The following is a 19,698-nucleotide window of genomic DNA, read 5'->3' as shown; positions in this document are numbered from 1 at the left end:
AATTTACGTCATATTACCAAACCGGTTTTTGAGATGATCGCATGGAACACATTTTTTGTAACGTTTCTTTCGTTAACAAATACTGTTGCTTTCATTATAGAATATATTTTTATTTGTTTAATGAATTAACATAGATCTTTTAATGTATATACAATTTTTTTTGGTAATTATTTTGTCACTTTTGACATAGATAAATTTGATAAAACCGACAATTTATAAAAAAAAATTATGTATTTTTGAATTATTCTAAATTTTCCACCAGATTAGTATTATTACAAAGCGCCTGACAATGACTTATTTGTTAATTTACATAAAAGATATTATATCGAAACTCTACATTTAAATAAAGGGTAGCAATTTTTCTACTAATGGCAATTTTTAATTTAATCATATTCTTATATTATGGTGAAGATAGGCTTTAGTAATTCATAATGACTCATAATTTACAAAAAATTCAGAAACCTTATGTTTTAAATTAAATAAAGTTACAATTTAATGTGATAATATTTTAAATATCTTATAAAAAAACAGCATTCTGAAAAACATAACGTTTTATGATATATTTTAAAAATAAAATAAATGTGCCAAAAGTATAAAAATACTTCTGGCCCCTTTTTCGTGAATATAATTTAAATAGTAGTGTTATACTTAATTAATCAAAGGTAATAAGCGTATTTTACATTGTTTAACCTTTAAACTAAGAACCCAAAAACAGAACAAAGGCGTTATTTTAAAAACTGAAATGTACTCTCCAATGTAACATGTTTTTCCGTGTGAGTTTCCAGGCAGCTAGTGTAACAATAAATTAAAAACCCGAACTATCTCTCCGTAATGATTTGACGGCCTCTTCTTATACAGGAAATGAAACGAAGATTTGTAAGGCCTAGTAAATAGAACTCAAGCTTTCAAATGCCATCAATGGAAGCACTTTTAGGTAAAACATATAGCACAAAATAAAAGTTTACTCTAGCTATTACATGATGTTACAATTATTACAGAAGGTGTAAAATATGGAGATTGCGTTTGAGACGCTGTAGTTTTGCGCTTGCATACGATTGTCTCGAATTGATATTCCTAGAAACATTCGGAATTTACCGACCGTTGTTTTTACCTTAAGAGGTAAAAAAGATACGATGGCGTCCAGTATGTTCAGATATAAGTCTCTGAATAAATTGGCTTTCATCAGTTACACGTAAACGTTTAAACACAGCCGATGAATTATTTAAGCTTGTTGCTTGGAAAAAAAACAATTGAAAAGATTTTGGATCTGTATTGGTTTGACCACATGTCAAAGATTGTTCGTAAATTTGGTGATAGTTGTGTAACGTGCAAAATATCAAAGTCATAGTTTAACAACAGGGAATCCCACAAGCGGCACTGAAGGTTTAAAGAGTAGTATTCCATTATACTGTGTCGCTTTGCACCTAGTGACCTCTAGCACTAAGGCTCGCGTTTCGGCAACACCGATTTTAAAGAGTTCTACTTGATCCTAGTCAAAAAAAAGTCATGGCAAGATGCAATTTCAAAGGCTTAACATGCCCTAGACAATACGGTTATAAGGGTTACAAGGTCAAGCTCCTTACAGTTATTAATGGGAAAACTAATGAGACCCCAAAAGCCCAAAACAAAAATGCTAGATTAAGTTGAAAATTAACAAAAAAAAGACGTAGACCCAATATTTAATTAGATTTTCCTTAACACCTTAGCCTGAACTTAAACATAATAAGTGATAGATAAAAATTTAAGTTGAGAAAGTAATGTATTTGACAGACAGATTTGAAGTAGAAAATTGAAGTTTTGTCTTTCTTCCTAAACATAACGAAGTCAGGGGGGTTTATATTAGTGGCATGTTGCTTATCTTTGTCGAGCAGAAATTAACAATTGGTGTCGTAACTCTAAAAATTATATGACATTACATGACATAGTTACTGTATTGCCTACCAACTTTTTTTTTGATTTGGGACTCATGCTATTTGAGACAAAGTATTTGAACTCAAACTTATAGAACTAATATGGCTTGAGTGCTATGGGTTCGTTACAAAAAATACTAAAACGTTCCCATTTTTTAATTATCATTAGTACTGTAAGTAAATCAAAAATTTATATCAGGAGTTCATAGAACCAAAAATAGATATAATAATTGAACATTAATTATTGATACCAGAAACCCAAAAATATGTAGTAAATCAGATAATTATAATTTTTTAGGCGTGTATTAATAGTATTAATACCTTTTACTCGAATTTTCAGTTCACCTTTCATTTACTTAGGCATGTGTGTTACAAAAATCATTCGTTATTTTATGCAATCTATTCTAAGATTTTTAAGCTGTTGAAAAATTTTGTTATAATATGATCATAATACTATCTACGTCAAAGTCAAACAAAAAAAATTCCCCTGCCCCTATCCGCAATTTCCCTCTAGTTGTCAATTTTGAAATTAATGCAACTCATTTGAACGGGGAGCCGGGTTTATAAAATAAATTTTAAAAAGGTTCATCGTTCTTAACACAGGATATTATTCTAAAATGTCTCATTTTAAGCTAATTTCATCAACTAGAGCTTCAGACGTCATACCGGTAAACAAGTATGTGTCCGAAAAGACCGGCTTGAAGATAATTATTGCTGATGTAGAAGGACCTCTTGTTAATGGTTTCTTCTGTCTTGGTAAGCAAATTATATTACGACAAATATTTTTTGGAAAAAATAATCGTTTCATAAATCATATAATACCTTTTAGCAACCGAAGCGCACGATGACGATGGCTTACCTCATACTTTAGAACATCTAATCTTTTTGGGATCCGAGCGTTATCCTTATAAAGGAATACTGGACTTATTAGCAAACCGTTGTATGGCTCATGGAACTAATGCTTGGACAGATACTGACCATACATGTTACACTATTTATACTGCTGGAGATCAAGGAATGTTAACATTGCTTCCTATATATCTTGATCACATTTTAAGACCCACCCTCACAGAGCAAGGCTTTATTACCGAAGTGCATCATATTGACGGTGATGGGGAAGATGCTGGAGTTGTGTATTGTGAGATGCAAGGACGTGAGAACACAGCAGACAGTAGGTAAGTTATTTATATGTATCAGTCTTCTTAAACAAATCTCATATCAATTTTAGTCGCTCTATTTTTGAAATCTAAAATAAAAAGTTGACAAATGGCCATGGCTGTACCAAAGGCCTTCCCCATATATTTCCAATAAGATTAATTAGAAGCGGTCTGGATTGTCCTTTGTCTGAAAGAAAGTTTTATTTATTAAATCTCTCTTTTTCAATTGTAAACGTTTGTGATACAACTTAACCATACATTGAGTTAAATCCTTGTTAAAGATGTTATTATTTTGTAAGATACAATTTGTGATCATATTTTATTATTATTTCTCTTTAAATACAATGATATAAAGGTAATGAAAAAAGTTTTGGGTTAATTCATTTTAAAAGTTTAATTTTTTGTATTAATTTAATAAAGATTGTCTTAAAATCTATTTCACACTAATTATTATTAATTCAAGTATTTTGAAGTAGCTTTATCTAATATTTACTACAAATACTCCATTCTCTAATGTATTTATATTTGTTTACCATTACTTGCTTACTGCATTTTCAATAAATGTGCACTATTTGATGTAATGGTTATTCAAAACTAGAAGTTATAATGTTTGTTGTATAACAATATTTATTCTCTCCTTTTTTAAACGATTATATTTTAATAGATTTCTATAGTTTTGTACATAGTCACTTGCAGTAACTTATAGTAAATAATGTATTTTATTTGTTTACAGATGTGAATTGCGATTATTGCGGGCTATGTATCCAAACAGCGGCTATTCCTCTGAAACCGGGGGAATTATGGAAAATCTTAGAACTTCTACTAATAATACAAAAGTAAGTTGTATGATAAATGTCTTAAATAAATACAGTTGAGGTTTTTTTTGCCACTATTATTATATTCAATGCCTATCATTTTTTAAGACAGCAAAACCTATTGTGATATTTAGGTTAATTCAATTGTAGTTAATATTAACATCTTACTTTAACGTCTGTGTATCTTGTTCTTAATTATTCAAGGTCAACCCAAATTAAAAAAAATCAAAGATAATTTCATTTTTGTCACAAAGTGACCTTGTTACTCTTCATACCTTTTCACATTTATTCCAAAACTATCTTAATCCCAATTTAAAATTCCAGGTTAGAAATTTTCATAAAAAATTTTATAGAGCTGAAAATCTTACAATAATTCTCACAGGACAAATTGCAGCTGAAGATGTTTTTAATGCATTGTCTATTGTAGAGGATGACATTATTGCAAAGGTGGGTTAAATTTTTCTATGCTTCAAATATATATATCGCAATATAAAAAAATGACTGTTAGGCTGTTAGATGCTATAACTTCGAACAATACCGATAGTTGGCGCACTTAACATCCACGGAATATGTAAATGCATGTAAAGCACCAGAGTCCTTCCATCTAAAATTATAGAGACTGCAATTAATGTAAAAAGCCGAAAGTGTAACCAAACAAAGGTTGCCATTAAAAAAATAAAACTGAGACCCCAAAAAAATCTAATTTCTTTGTGGCTCATATATTGTTTTAAATTATTATGACTTTATCTGTTAAGCTGAATTAAAAAATATATTTTTGTTATTTATCCTACTTGCCATGCAATGGCATAATTTTTTTATTTCTGATAGTATTTACAAAAGGAGTATATTGATCACATACTATGTATAAAAGTTTAAAAAACCGAATAGAAAAACCTAATGTATGCATTAAAAAAATATAAGTTTTATTTCTTGTTTTGTTGCTGTATTTAATTACTTCTCTCATGACCAATTTAGTAATTTTATTCTCCATTAGTTAATGCTTTATACAGCTAATTAATCATTATATCTGTGTTTTTATAGACCCAAAACGAAACACCAGAGGAATGGGTGAAGCCTTGGCAGACTGTGCCTCCAACGCCATTATATGGGGAATATACAGAACAGTGGCCAGCTGACACTGAAGATTGTGGACAGGTAGATAAAGATTTACACCTTATATACTCTATCGTAGTATTTCTATAATTGATTAGCACATAACACAACAGTACTGTTATGTAATAAAGCATTAAAATATTATTTCCATTCTATCAGTACTTTGTTTATAAAATGCCGTATATTGAAAAAATGTATGCAACTTATAAGAAGCATATATGTTACAAGGACCATTGTTTTATTTACATTGTTGGCATGATGTGTATTATAATGGTGAAATTCCCTAGGTACTCTTTGGATGGCGTGGTCCACTACTCACAGAAGAAACAGCCATGAAAGATCTTACTGGATGTGCAGTTTTATTACGATATCTCTGTGACACTGCTGCAGCACCTCTTCAGAGATGCCTCGTCGAAAGAGAAGATGCTCTTGCTGGTGATGTAAGTATGTCAAAACAAAATTACATGTTAATTAGCTTGTTTGTCTATTTTAGACAACATGAAGTCACAATTGATTAATGACTACTTGCATTGGTTATAAATTACAATATAAATTCAAAAACGGTATAATGATAGTACATAAATATAATTCTGTATCTATATTATTCTATAAATAACAACTAACTTAAGTGAAGTATATTATATTACATCATACTACAATAGATAATATGTTTGTGTTAAAGTATTATGATGGGATGATTTGTGCAGTACCTTTTTTACTGTGTTATTTAAATCTGCAAAATTTTTACTTTAAATGTTAACTATAAGTATGTTCACAATTTGTCCATAGGTCTCATACAATTTAACAGAAAATTTGGCTCCATTAATCAAAATTGAACTTGACAATGTGCCTATAAAGAAACTAGAGTTGGCCCGTGACAGTGCCCGCAAATGTATAGCGACTGTACGGTCCGGTGATGAAGCAATTGACATGCAGCGAATGGAAAGATTACTCCGTAAACAACTACGAGAAAGCATGGCGAGCTTGGAGTCGGACCCCCACCATGCTGTTGCATTCCGTTGTATTGGTGACGCATTATATTCTCAAAATGACCGAGATGTAAGTACTAAAATAAAAAATTAAAAATCTTGCTTAATTTGATCTCTATGAAAATTACATACCTATAAACATGCTACTAGCCCAAATGAAAAGTTATTTGAATGCCAGTTTGAGGGAGAACATGTTCATTTGTGTTAAAATAAATGCTTATTATTTTTTTCTGTGCTGTGAACTTTTATAACTAAGTAATATATTTCGAATACAATGAAAATGATTACAGAATTCATTTCATGTATACACTATGTATATACAATTGGTTAATACTGCCCTAGATTTTAATATAGGATCAATAATAGTGAACAATTGGATATAAACTATAATCTAATTTGTCTCCCTAATAAATAATAGCATCTTTGGAATCAAAGCTAGAAAGAAGAAAATGCACACTGTTCCTAAAAATATCAAATGTGATTACAATATAATTGTTTGTTTTGTGACCACATATAATAATCCAGACATGAGTAATTTAGAGTATTACTAGGAACACTTATTGCAATATGTACACTAGGTATAATAAGGCTTTCCATTACGTAGTAAATTGAATAAGAATTGATGGATATATGACATGCAATCAGTACTTGATTTGCATGATAGACCGAAGACAATATGACTTATAGGCCCTCTTCATGTTATACATGACTATTATAAGGCATACATAATAATATAATAACAATATACATCTATATTTCTCTGCAGTTTGTATCTCGGATGAATCCCCAACAAGTGCTATTGGAACTTTTAAAAGAATCATCTGACTACTGGCTTGGACTATTACAAAAGTATTTTGTTGAAGAATCGATCACAATTATAGGTTCGCCAAGTATTGAACTACAAAGCAAGTTAGTACAGATTCTATTATATTTTTTTTTTGTAAAAATAAATAGATTTATTTATCTTGCAAAAACAAAACAATTTTTAACTCATGCTTTTTGAACATTCATCATGCCTTAAAGATTGTTAAATTGTTATGCTAGTATTTTAATACCATATTTTATTGTAGAATGTCTGAAGAGGAAAAGAAACGTTTAGAAGCACAGCGAGAGAAACTTGGAGAAACTGGTTTAGCTGAAAAGGGCAAAATATTAGAAGAAGCAATGGAATTTAACGAGGTAATAAAATCGAATCTGATTTCAAATTACGATAATTACTATAAAATCTTGTGTCTCATTATGTACTGATGACTACTAATATGTCCTTACTGCTAAGGCTGCTAAGGCTATGTAAGTACAACCATTTCGCCTGTATGTGTCGCGCTAATGAACACTCTTTACTATCATATATAAAACTTAAACTATTTAAATCTTCCTTTAAAAATATTTTAAATGTTCCTGTAATTTCAGCGTGCTCCACCTGCAGGCATGTTAGCTTCTGTACCAGTGCCATCTAGCGACAACTTAAAATGTCACAAAATTTCCACATGGAGCTCGGATGGACAGCCCTGCCCTTACTTCGACCTCAAGGAAGTTCCTCTCTACACCAGAGTTCACAGTCTTAATACAAACTTTGTCTATGTATGTAATCTTATTTTTTTAACTGTTGCATGAAATCTGTGTTGGTACTTATAGTTTTTTTGTGAGTCTATAATTATATGAAACAACAAATGTTACTTGAACGTTTTTCTTTTGCAGATAAACCTCATCCTAGATACGACAGATGTCGATCAGACCACACGTAAATGGCTCACTCTCCATCTGAATGGTCTCGCGGAGTGCCCGGTGCGCCGCGGCGACAGCCTCATTCCGCATGAAGACGTTATTTCCACCACTGAACAACTGACAGTCATGTTTAACAACGATGTAGGCTTTGATCGCCCAGGGAACTTCTCTGTCGGCCAATTCGGCAATTTTGTACACATCGAAACCAGGGTATTAAAATTTGGATCATCAAATTAGTAGCAATCGAAAACAGTAAAATTTTTTAAATGCTGTTGTAGTTTCAGTCTAAATTTAAAAATAAAAAACAAGGTACATTCACAACCCTTTCTTGTTTTCCAGTGTGAACCATCTGATTATGTGGAAGTTGTTAATCATTTGTATGAAGTTCTTTACTCAGCCGAGATCACAAAAGATCGGCTGCTTGTGTTCGCGCAGAGGTTAATCAATGATGTAGCACAGGTAACTGATTGATTTTTAATTTAGAATTCAATTATCTTTATTGCATGGGAGTACAAATTGCTGTAATAATGTTTGCAAACGGTAAAATTTACAGGTACGTCGAAATGGACATAAAATGGTTTATGATATCCTTCGCGACTCGCTGTACTGCAAAGACAGCAATGCTCACTGGTGTTCAGTCCTTCGGCAGCAGAAGTTCTTAAAGGAATTGGTGGAACAATTGAATGCCGGCGGAGACTCAGCTGAGGCGGCACTCGTAGAAGCGAAAGTTACATTTGAAAACATAGTAAACAGCGCTTGGCTGCACATAGCGACAGACTTCGAAAGATACAAGCTCAGTACAGAACCTTGGAAACAATTTGCCAGAGAAAATACCATTACATCACTTCAGTAAGTGTCTATATTTTTCTTTAAGAAATTTTTTATTGTGTATGTAACATTGTTTGACTTCTTATGCGATAAAAATAGGCCTGCATTTCTCAAATACTGCTGGGCCATAATTGAGGACGTGATTAAAGGAAACAGTATCGACAAATAACAGGTCTGGTGAGCATGTAAAAACAGGAGGAAATGAAATAAAAGGAAAACCATAATTGTAAACAAGATAATAAGTATATATATATATATATATATATATATATATATATATATATATATACTTATTAACTAAAAGTTATGTAATAATTTCAAAATCTTGATGTGAAAAAATGTGGTAACGAGCGTAAAATCGTGTGAAATAAACAGCATATTTTTAGTATGCAAAGCTCTGTCTAAAATCAGATAGGGGTGTACGAGAGAAAGAAAAAATCTTATGCACAGCTTGTAGAGTTAAATATAGAAATAAAGTAGGTCCTTCATGGTGCTTAGCTAATAATTTTTTGTTACTTTTACTTTACGGTACTTTTTGTTTGTTTACTTTACATAGACCAAAACTGTATTGGGACGCAAACTTGATGTCTGGTTGGGGAGGCGGATTCGTGGTGGGTGTGGGCGGAGTTGAATCGTCGTTCGTGGCGCAAATGAGCCCGGGCCCGCTGGGGTACGAAGTCGCGGAAGCCGCTCCTCTCCTCGTCGCCCTCAACTACTTCACACAACTTGAGGTGAATATCGCTAGTGATGTTACTAAACACAACACTACTACTAACAAATACACACTGCATATAGGTGCAGAACACTAACCAGGCTTCGTAGTTTAAAAAAATTGTTAGTAATTTATTCTTAAAAAATTATTATGAATTACACAAGTTTCGTGTTGTTATGTAATTCAGACATTTAGTAAGATTGGTGGATATTAAATACTTATTGGTGCACTTTGGTTCATACCGACTTCTGAAACCAAAAAAAAAACTCCTCTTTGTATGATTTATTTATTTCCACATTACTACAAAGTCATGACCAAATCATTTATAAATGCTTTTGTCTAGTGAATACGTACCAATAAAAACCGCTGTAGATAGCTTCGAAAATCTGACTAAAAATTTGAAAATAATTCATACCATAACTGTTGTATTTAGAGTATACATGAGCGATGCCATTAATTATAAATGCGAATCGATTTAATTTATTTTAGAGTGGAAGTGTACTGAATTAGATTAGGCGAATATTTCCACAATATAAAGCAGACGCCGATTTTATGCTCCGCTTGGCGCAGGGTCCGATGTGGCGACTGATCCGCGGCGGGGGGCTCTCGTACGGCTACGGCGTGAGAAGGACAGCCGCGGAGGGCTGCCTTGTGTTCTCGCTCTACCGTGCAACCAACGCACCCGCCGCCTATGCCAAAGCCAAAAGCATCATGGTAAATATTTCATTACACAAGTTAACTTTGACAATTTTTATCTTCACATATTGTATTAAATGTCTCGAATCACATTTAAATGTAAATCCAAATAATGCCAAATATTTTTAGATCAATATGGATATAAATGAATCTTCAAATGTGTTGCTTAACTCATGTATCTCCTTATTTATATACACGTTAAAGTGCAGAACTCTAGAATGGTTTCAACAATGTTGCTACTTATTTTGTTTCTTGTTTAGATCAATATAATCTGTTTCTTCTGTTATTAGTCGCAGCTAAGTAATTTTGATAGTTTTATGGTACAATGTGATTTATAAAATTTTACAGTTTATGCAAATATGGGTAGAAAGTTAATAAACCAAATTTATATGAGATATGAAAAACTTATTCACAAATAAACAATAAAGTGGATTTTCAATGTGCAACTTTTGTTATATGAAACAAAATCGAATTACCAAATTTGTCTTGAATACAAATGAAACAAGACTAAACTTTTAAAGTGAAATAATCAAAAATTGAGATAATTTCAACAGGACTGAGTAAAAACAACTTTTCTTTTTGCTATACAAGAGAGTAAATTAAAAACTAATAATACTAATCAATCAAAAAATATTGTACACCATAAAACATTACAATGAATTACTATATGTTCTGAAATAAGTTTTATATAATTCTTTTTTCTATTGAACAATAACATGGGGAGTATGAAGTTTTTTGAGCAACTACTATATAAATAAATAATGTAACAATAGACTTGCAAATACAATAAAACCGTTAATTACTATATATAGGAAGAATATCTAAAGGATGGCAAATTCGATGACGACCTATTCGCATCCGCCAAAAGTACAGCTCTCTTCGAAGTTGTTGAAAACGAAAAATGTCCCGCTGACGTGGTCAAACAGTCGCTTCTCAACTACATTCGGCGTGTGGGCGAGACACATAACAGGTATGCGGATTTAATTTTAAATTAAATTTCAATGAAATATTTCTGTATTAAAATTAATTTACCATAATATTTTTTAGCATCATTGTAAATTTATAAGCAGTTTCAGATATGTCTATCAATTGTGTTTATGATTAATATATTGTTAATTGTTGTTTAACATAATTTGCTTATGTGATGTTGATTTTGATTCATATTTGTTACCGATAAACAGGTGATCGACAGAAAATCATGTAAGAGAACAATAGACAACTACATCACTGACATGCCAGTATGGCTTTATTTGATTGGTGCTGGACACTGTAAGCCTAGCCTTTCTGGCTTTATTGGCTTGGCTGGCATGTCAGTGACATTGTTTATTTTAATTAAGACTTAGTCAGAAAACATATTAAGACAATTTATTTAATCTTAAGTTAAACAGTGATTAGCTAATTTTTCTTTAACACAAAGAGCAGCTAATAATTTTTTACATAATGTTATGTGATTGTTGTTTTTATAACTGTTAATCGTCGCAGGGACTTGGTGTGCGCGATCGCGGCTGTGACTCCAGCGGAAGCTCACGCGGCAGCCGCACGATGGCTGCCCACGCTGTTCGACGCGGACAGTAGCAAGCTGGCCATCGTCTGCCATCCCACCAAAGTCAATGACCAACAGGCAGCTTTTGAAAAGTAAGTAAACATTATAACTATTACCACTATCATAAATACTTCATTTAGACTGTAAATCTACAATTTTTAAAACTTTTATCTATTTGTGGATCTGGTACATAAAAATATTAAATTAGCATAGTCCCATTTCTGCCAATAAGGAAATTAGTATAAAAAGGTAACATCAAAATATTGTTAAAATAGTTTAAGATCTATTTTATGTATTACAATTTCAAAAGGCTGATATTTTCTTCGACAATTTTGAATATTCCTGATGATGCTCAAAAAACCGCAAATCAAACGCCCATTTTCTGAATACTTCTTCGGAATGTTTGAATACATTTGGGTACACATTTTAATGTTTTGTTTGCACGTTTTCTATTATTCTTCATAAAAAATTCCGATTACCAATTTTTTTAATTTGTTTTGTACAAACTTTTCTTCATAAAAGAATTTTTGTTTTCAGGATAAAAATTAAATTGGATGCGTTTGAATCAATGGAGGTCTCTCATTTTAATAAATAAGAATAAGTTGTTTTATACTTTTTTATATTTACAATTATTAAAAGAATATAATAACACTAAATAAAAAATGCTGTGTATTCAATATATTTTTGATGAAAGATTATGATTATGTATACAGTATTAACATAACGTTGCTTCGCTTTCTGTGCCTTATTTGAAGGAAAATATACAATTGGTTTGTTTTTAAGAATCGTAATACAGTTTTGTAAATGTTGTAAGATGGTTAAAAATATTGCTTGCTAAAAATAAACGCTTTATGTTAAATAAAACAAAGTAATTACTGTGGCAATTTATTTCCTTCTTATGTACCGAAATTATAGCTTAAATTTAATCAGAACATTATTATAAATCTTCTCACAACCTCTGCAACATTATTTTAATAAAAAATATTGAAATTCATTCATAGATCGATATCAATACAATTTTCGACTGTGTGTTAACAATAGATTAATCACATAACTACTATGAAGGCTATCTGTGCTAAATTTATTCATCGAAACTTAATGATCGTAGTTATTTGAGCGCTTAACCGAGCTTCACACAGAGTCAATAGTTACTATTACATTTAACAACATAACATCTAGTTTAAATTTTTTAACCTTAGTAATTTGGGTCAATACCAATGAATTTTACCTCTCTTGAGATTAAACTTAAACCCATACATTAAACTGGCCTTAACAAACATCTTACTTATATAGGCCTGTTTATTCACTACACGTGCATAAAAAATTAAATAGTACACGTTATATTTACAGTTTCATTAGATATTAGTAGTTCTTGAAAAAAATATGATATTTAATAATTATAATAATTTTATAATAGCTGCTTGCAGTTGTATTTTATCTTAAAAGCACCAACATGATATAAAACAAATTAAATTGTAGGGGCTTTCTTTTTAATAATGTATTAACAACTGCACACATTTATTTATATATATATATATATATGTTATCCAATTTAAACTAATTGAATATAGATAAATTAATGATAAAACCACATTGAAGTGCTTTGAAGATGAGATTTGGTAAAATGTATTAACTAACCCTAATATTACACTTACAACAAGAAATATATTTCCCTACTACAAGAACGATAACGAACGAGTAATTTGATTAATAATATTATAATTACGTAATTCAAGAGGCGGCCCCAATTACCTTTTGTTTATCGTCACTAAAGCACTGGACAAGTGATTCCCGATCTAATGTAATAATGTCGTCACGTGTAGGGTTCTGTGCTCCCGAGACGGAATGTTGAGTCATTAAAAATTGTTCGTAGATTAAAACAAATCAAAAAATAAAATAAGCTTAAATAACATTGTTCCAAAGCATGGTTCGTACCTTTCATCTGAAGTGATTTTTGTCAGGCAAAATAACAAACATTTATTTAACAACCAAACAAACTTTTCTTATACTCTATTGAATAAATTCTATCAAACTTTATTTCATGTCATAATTTTTAATTAAGTTATATCTAATACAATAAAAAGGCAAAATTTTGCAGGTACTGTAATGTCACATATAATTAATGATATCAATTTAACTTATAATGAATAATTTGTTTTTATATCTCTCGCAACACACGCAGCCGTTTTATTTGGTTATTAATCAATAGTATAAATGTAAATACTTAAATGTAATGTGTAAACTATACCAAACGGTTCCTCTCTTAGGTACTGCTTGTAAAAATATAACAATGAAATAGTTTTTGTTATGAATCTTAGCGCCTAAATAAATAAACGGCCGGTATGTTATGCATACCAATTTAAAATGGCATTGTCAAAGCGCTAACGATTAACTTACAAAGCTGCCAATAATGAACATTTTGCCGTTCGAAACACAATGTTGGAGATTCGATATTTTCATAAACCGATCTCACAATGAGCGTGAGACTAATCAATATTTCATCACACAATGAATATGTTTAGGTAACATGTTAGTTGTATTTAGTTAACGTAAATAACTATTTAAGAGGCAGTTAAATGTGAGACAGATTTATGAATAAAATCAATCGGGGTGGTCGATGTGTCGACTGTCGGCAGCGAGCGGCCTTACATCATGGAGTTAGCATCGATGGGCGGCGCGTGATTACGAAGAGCTTCGCGTATGTAACCGCTGATGTTGCCTTCGGCGACCAGGTGGAAAAAGAAAAGGCTCTCGAAGCTTTTGAGCGAGATGGAGCGCAGCGCTGGTAGCCGCAGTAGGAGTGACGCGAAACGCCCTTCGTCGGAGCTGTGCGACCGCCGGCAATACTCGTCCAAGCACGAGAACATCTACAAAATCAATCGCTTCTTATAGTTTTATGTTTCAGCCAACTACATTTTCTTAATCTACTCTATATACTTATAAAACGACGAATGAATCCCTTTCGATAGGTACGAGTTACGTGCTATGTATTATAATGCAGTGTATAGCCAGATTTTGGAACAAAATACATTGTAAATAAATCATAATCTGAGTTTACCAAAATCCACTTAACAAGACTCGCAGTCTAGTCACACTAAATTGGTGACCAATCAAAACTTTTTTTAGGTTACTACATTAAACTTTTGCACTCATTACATTTATTACTTGTGTAAAAGAAGTTGTTCTCAAGACATGCAAGTGAAAAAGAAATGACCAAAATTGTCAAGTTAAATAAGGGAATTAAAAAAGCAAGGAATATGAATTCAATTGTCTAGATAAAAGTACCTTTTCCCGAAGAATCTCAACTTCTTGTCGACTCTTTAATCCTTTAATGTCTGCAAAGAGAAATATTTAGAGTATTAAGTCTAACGACTTAGGATAGAATTGAATATGTTATTATTATTCATCTTTATCCATCGACATGAGTATTAAAGACAACACTGTAACAGATATATGCATCAATATGGAAAACGGGAATAACTAAACCTTGAATACTATTGATAAATAGATACAAACAGCTTAAACTCTGTCTTGTTTTCTCAATATTCTTAAACATCAACCTTCGTTCTTGATGTAAGAATTTATTTAGGATTTATTTATTATTAATAATACGATTAATTGTACATTAAGACGTCTTCACATACAATAAACCTAGAAACAAAGTGTTGCTTGTTAATAATATATTTTATTATAGATGCTAATTTATATTAATTTAGTCCAGCTCCTAAAACGGGCTCCGCCTAGTCGTTGCGATGGGCCATTTAGATATCCATAGCCTGCCCGAGACAGCCCTTCGTTAAATCGATGCCCTCTAGAGGCGAGCAGATAGACTGAGGAATAGAGGTGAAATGCCTCTGCTTCCGCAACGAAGGGAAAGAACTGTGGCTCTACGCGAGTAATCGCGGTCGCATCGTGGATGCAAATGTTAGGCTATGGGAATAGTTAGCTAGGATCCGCAGCTGGATGTTGAGAAAGCTTTTAATTGTGTACTCGCTTTCTTGATCTAATGGATACTACAACACCGTGGACTCCGGGAGTTCACTAGCTGTTTGTTAGATGAAGAGGCCTTGCCTTCACACGAAAAACAAAAAGGGTAACTTTCTCCTAAACAGCAGAGTTTATCCAGTCAAGATATGCATTAGACTAAACAAATGACACAAACCAGGGTTGAGCAGGATGATGGCTTTGAGTGCGACGTATTCCGCTTGGTCCATGCGCAGCGTGCGCATCTTTAGGGAAAGTTCGGAGAGCACGCGGTCGAAGATCTGCCCCACGCCCGCCTGCAGCGCGGAGTTGCGGTGGAGTGTCATGCCTATTCAGTCAAAATAACTTTATTACATGAGATCACTATAATAACTCAGTTCAAACAAATGAATAATTCATTGCTTTGGTTTCTTGTAATGCGTCTCTACGATTCAGTTCCTAGAGTACCACACAAGGGCCAATTTCTGAAATGTAAATCAAAGTAACAAATACATGAAATAATGTTAGAAATTGTCAACTCTTACTCTTGTACATCTGACTGAAATCTCTAAAAAGGATGGTTATCATCATCATCGTGATGTCTATCTGATAAATTGGAAATTTAAATTTGTTGGCTTTTGGAAAATAATTCGATCCTTACTAAATATTTCTTTATTTTTTGTAAACTTTATAATCATTGCATATTAATCAATCAAAATAAATAAAAATCGTGAAAAATATATATTGTTAATATAAATACACTTTCATTGCAACCAAATTAAGAAATTCCTAATTTATTAAATTTCATAAAATCAGCTGTAATATTTGAATAATCAATCACAATCTATCTTGTAGCGACAGACTGTAGTTTTTAATTAAAAAAAAAATTTTGTTGCAATAGACAAATTATTTTAGTAATATATTCATTTAAGATATATTTATTCTTTACACATATTGTGTAATGACGGACTTATGCCTTATAGAGATTTTGTATCCGTCGGCCTAAAAATATATAAAAAGTGATAAATAGAAGCCAAAAAAAAATGTCGTGATCAATGGAATAGATCAATAAAGCTTTTAATAGACGTTGAATAAATCGTGATGCGTGCACACGCTATACAAACAAATTAACCGATGGAACGAAATAATGGTACTACATTAAACCTAATATACTTAAAGCAATTACATCATAAGTATAAACAAAGCAAAGTTAGTTTTAAATATCAAAATCATAGGCAGCGTTTTTTTCAACTGGACTGATCCTACCTATTACCACTATGCTTGTATTGTCTTTAGATTAAAAAGGCTACGAAAACTTCTGTGTTATAGTGAAATAAAGTCTTAAATATAAATATGAGGTGGTATAACTGTTAGGTGTTTCATTTACTAAATTCTTACAGCCTTGAATATATGATTTCCTTTATATGCAAGCTGACACCAAATGGATGCTATAATATTGAAAACGTTTCACAGGCTTCAGTCACTGCCTACTATTAGCAAACCATAGAGGTGATACCCTCTGCGGTAAATTAAATAAAACTAATTCAAATACACAACTAATTACGTATTCCGAAAGGATCAAAACGATAGTTAATTTTTAAAAAAATTATGTAGTACAAAGTTTTTTTTTTTACTAGGAAGTTATTATGTTTTAGATGTAATAAATCACACGAAAAAAAAAGCATTTTACAAGTAAAAGAACTTGTTCATTTTTATATTAGTCTATCATTATCAGCCAATAGACACCCAATGCAAAGCATAAGTCTTTCCAAATATCGCCACGTTGATCAGTCATGCTCTGCTCGCATCCAACGACCTTCCGCGGCCTTAAATATGTCGTCGGTCCACCGAGTGGGGTTACCCACACCGCGTTAATAGCTCGTGGTCGCCACTCAAAAATCTTTCGTCACCAACAGCGGTCAGTTGCACAAGCGATGTGCCTTCAGACGAGTAATGTGTCGAGTTACGTCCAAAAGAACTACAATGCGAAAAAATTTGTTATAACAAATAAACATCGTGTCAATTTATTTACCAGGCATTAAGCACATAAGCTGTGGTGTTGCGGCGCTCCGCGTGCCGTCCATGTTCTCCCGCTCGTCTTCTAAATACTGAAAACATACACCAGAAATTCAGCTTCTATATTTAAAATTCGCCGCAAAAAATTTTAAATTGAACATGCAGGATGAATTTTAGGTGAAACAAATTTGACATTCAGAAATCGTTTATTCGGATGTAACTATATTTACCTAAGATGAGTAATTGAAACAACAAACTGCATCTGCCGGTGCGCTCAACAAGAGAAAATTTATACCACAATAAATACTACTTAGCAAGAAATGCAATATTAGCGCTTGGACTATACTTATAACTTAGTGTATATATTTCGGTAGCACTGTAGTGCAATAAATTCACTATTTATCGCAAATTTGCAATATGCTGAACGAATGGTAAATGTTAACCACATGCAGAAACAATGATATATACACTGAGTTGTGCATAATTTCCTTTGATGACATTGAACAAAATATTGCCACTAGATGGCAGCAGATTTATTTCACTGTATAAGATTATTACGTCAACCATTAACATAAAACAAAAAATATGAACTATTAAATCGCATTTTCGATTATGTTTTAATATGCTATTCGATCTGGATAAAAATGATGTTACAATAAACAAAAGTTACCTCCATTGATCGCCATGCAATAGCAAAGAGCAATAGCTCATTCCACGAGGCTTTGATAAGCGCCACCTGGTCTTCCATCTCAAGTTGTCCAAAATGAGGAATGTCCCTAGCCCACACCACCAACGCCGCTATTTGTTTGTTGCCTGTAAAGAAAAACAAACAATCCTTTGTCTGAATAATTAATAAAAAAATCATTTATCCTTAGGGTAAAAACATCGTAGGCTACCGCCGTTGAAACTACTGCAGTATGCGAATACGTTCGTGTAGTTTTATCTAGGGCGTTGAAAAGGCCCCAGCCTTCTCCCCAGCCATCTAACTGGTATGAGTCCGGCATAGTCCTTGTTTGCTACGAAATGGGTTTCATGTATTCTCTGTGCAGACAGTTCAATAAGATATTCCAGTAAGTAAGGCGGACTCTTCACGCAATAGCCGGCATGCAAGAGTCTCTTTAAGCTTTACTTAGACATGGTTAATAAGGTTTGATGATTCGCATATAAAACATTAACAAACGATTTTAGTAAGTTCGTCAGAAGACTGGATGCTGACCGCCTTAGATCAATCTTATTGGATATCTCCTTCAGCTGAAATGAAGATGTTGCATGACCATATAACACGAATCCCACATCACGTAGGTACGTAAGTTGTCGAAAACCTTCGTTAAAAAAATCAGCAATAAAATGAAGTTTACCTATCTGGCAGAGGCTAGAAACTGGTGCTCGGTATCGCGGCGGTACGTTGCTTTCCGGCCCCACGCGCAAAAACTGGAACTCCTCGCTGGGGTCGGCTACCAATGACTCCATTTCAAGAAGCCGTTCGATGGACAACTCCTGGAATAGTATAAAGCTTGTTCAGCGCACGAGTACAAAATACAATACAAATTAGCGTATAAATTGCATAACGCTGATTTGGATTTTGTATCATGTACATCAGTCACGTAATAAAACATAATGACGTAAAATTGTGGCGAATTTTATGAAAAAATATTTAGGTTATTTGAAGTTTTTTTTGTATGATATTAATAGCAAAAGGTTGAATAATAATCACGAAAGTGTAACCAAATAGGTAGCAGGTGCGCCATCGCCCTGCGAGATAAGGTTGAGCTGTTTTCTGGAAGGTCTCTAGGTCATATCGCATTATATTTTTGATATCGCATGTCAGCCGCTGCAGTTTTGCTGTATCATTCAATTGCCTTTGATAAGTGTGATGCGGTAAAACAATCCTCTGCAATGGCAATTCATACGACTTATTTTGTTTCTATGAAACAACTGGTCATTTATAACATATGCATAAAAACTTAAAGCGTATATAGAGAAACACATTGTTAATTACTTTTATTCTGAAGCAAGAAAATCTATTACCAAAAGATGTGTTTAATCGACATGTTTCTTTATAGTACCATAAACTGTATTATTTGGGTTCCTAGTGTCTTGAGGCAAATCATTCCAACCAAGCTGATCTTAGTGAAAATTTCCTTAAACTAGGTTGATGCTAAATGAGCAAGTTTAATTGACCTATAATCTATACTCCTTAAGCAAAACCTGAACTGAATGACTGCGGCATA

At 32.5% G+C, this 19,698-nt stretch overlaps 2 protein-coding genes across 3 annotated transcripts in view; one reads left to right on the top strand and one right to left on the bottom strand.

Moving 5' to 3' along the window:
- The first annotated feature begins 2,405 nt into the window (after nucleotides 1–2,405).
- On the top strand, nucleotides 2,406–12,424 carry LOC137922078 (uncharacterized protein C05D11.1-like). Its single transcript, XM_068764932.1, has 18 exons — nucleotides 2,406–2,666; nucleotides 2,740–3,085; nucleotides 3,801–3,903; nucleotides 4,207–4,329; nucleotides 4,924–5,037; nucleotides 5,283–5,435; nucleotides 5,785–6,054; nucleotides 6,751–6,893; nucleotides 7,055–7,163; nucleotides 7,395–7,565; nucleotides 7,683–7,919; nucleotides 8,049–8,168; nucleotides 8,263–8,558; nucleotides 9,094–9,268; nucleotides 9,820–9,963; nucleotides 10,758–10,915; nucleotides 11,428–11,580; nucleotides 12,026–12,424. Exons 1-18 carry the CDS (start codon nucleotides 2,528–2,530, stop codon nucleotides 12,081–12,083), a joined length of 3,012 nt encoding a protein of 1,003 aa, XP_068621033.1. The 5' UTR covers nucleotides 2,406–2,527; the 3' UTR covers nucleotides 12,084–12,424.
- The window catches only part of LOC137922079 (protein ultraspiracle homolog), a 31,775-nt gene continuing 24,437 nt past the window's right edge, over nucleotides 12,361–19,698 (bottom strand). For both annotated transcript variants that reach the window (XM_068764934.1, XM_068764933.1), the window contains 6 exons: nucleotides 18,826–18,964; nucleotides 18,138–18,280; nucleotides 17,484–17,559; nucleotides 15,651–15,800; nucleotides 14,774–14,823; nucleotides 12,361–14,355 (listed from right to left, as the gene is read on the bottom strand). In XM_068764934.1, coding sequence (XP_068621035.1) covers nucleotides 14,134–14,355; nucleotides 14,774–14,823; nucleotides 15,651–15,800; nucleotides 17,484–17,559; nucleotides 18,138–18,280; nucleotides 18,826–18,964 — 780 coding nt within the window. In that variant the 3' untranslated portion in view covers nucleotides 12,361–14,133. The remainder of the gene's footprint in view (nucleotides 14,356–14,773; nucleotides 14,824–15,650; nucleotides 15,801–17,483; nucleotides 17,560–18,137; nucleotides 18,281–18,825; nucleotides 18,965–19,698) is intronic.

The sequence above is a fragment of the Battus philenor genome, unplaced genomic scaffold (assembly GCF_028537555.1).
Source record: "Battus philenor isolate CCGP_79_NKW_IND1 unplaced genomic scaffold, ilBatPhil1.0.hap1 SCAF_2, whole genome shotgun sequence".
Classification (NCBI taxonomy): Eukaryota; Metazoa; Arthropoda; class Insecta; order Lepidoptera; family Papilionidae; genus Battus; species Battus philenor.
Note: the sequence above shows the minus strand (reverse complement) of the source record. Positions and strands in the feature narration are given on the sequence as shown.

What these genes read in the sequence shown, in the direction of transcription:
- LOC137922078 (XM_068764932.1), top strand. Translation starts at nt 2,528, where the DNA reads ATGTCTCATTTTAAGCTAATTTCATCAACTAGAGCTTCAGACGTCATA. An exon ending in TTGTACACATCGAAACCAGG is followed by an intron (nt 7,920 to 8,048) that starts GTATTAAAATTT and finishes CTTGTTTTCCAG; the next exon opens with TGTGAACCATCTGATTATGT. An exon ending in GTGGGCGAGACACATAACAG is followed by an intron (nt 10,916 to 11,427) that starts GTATGCGGATTT and finishes TAATCGTCGCAG; the next exon opens with GGACTTGGTGTGCGCGATCG.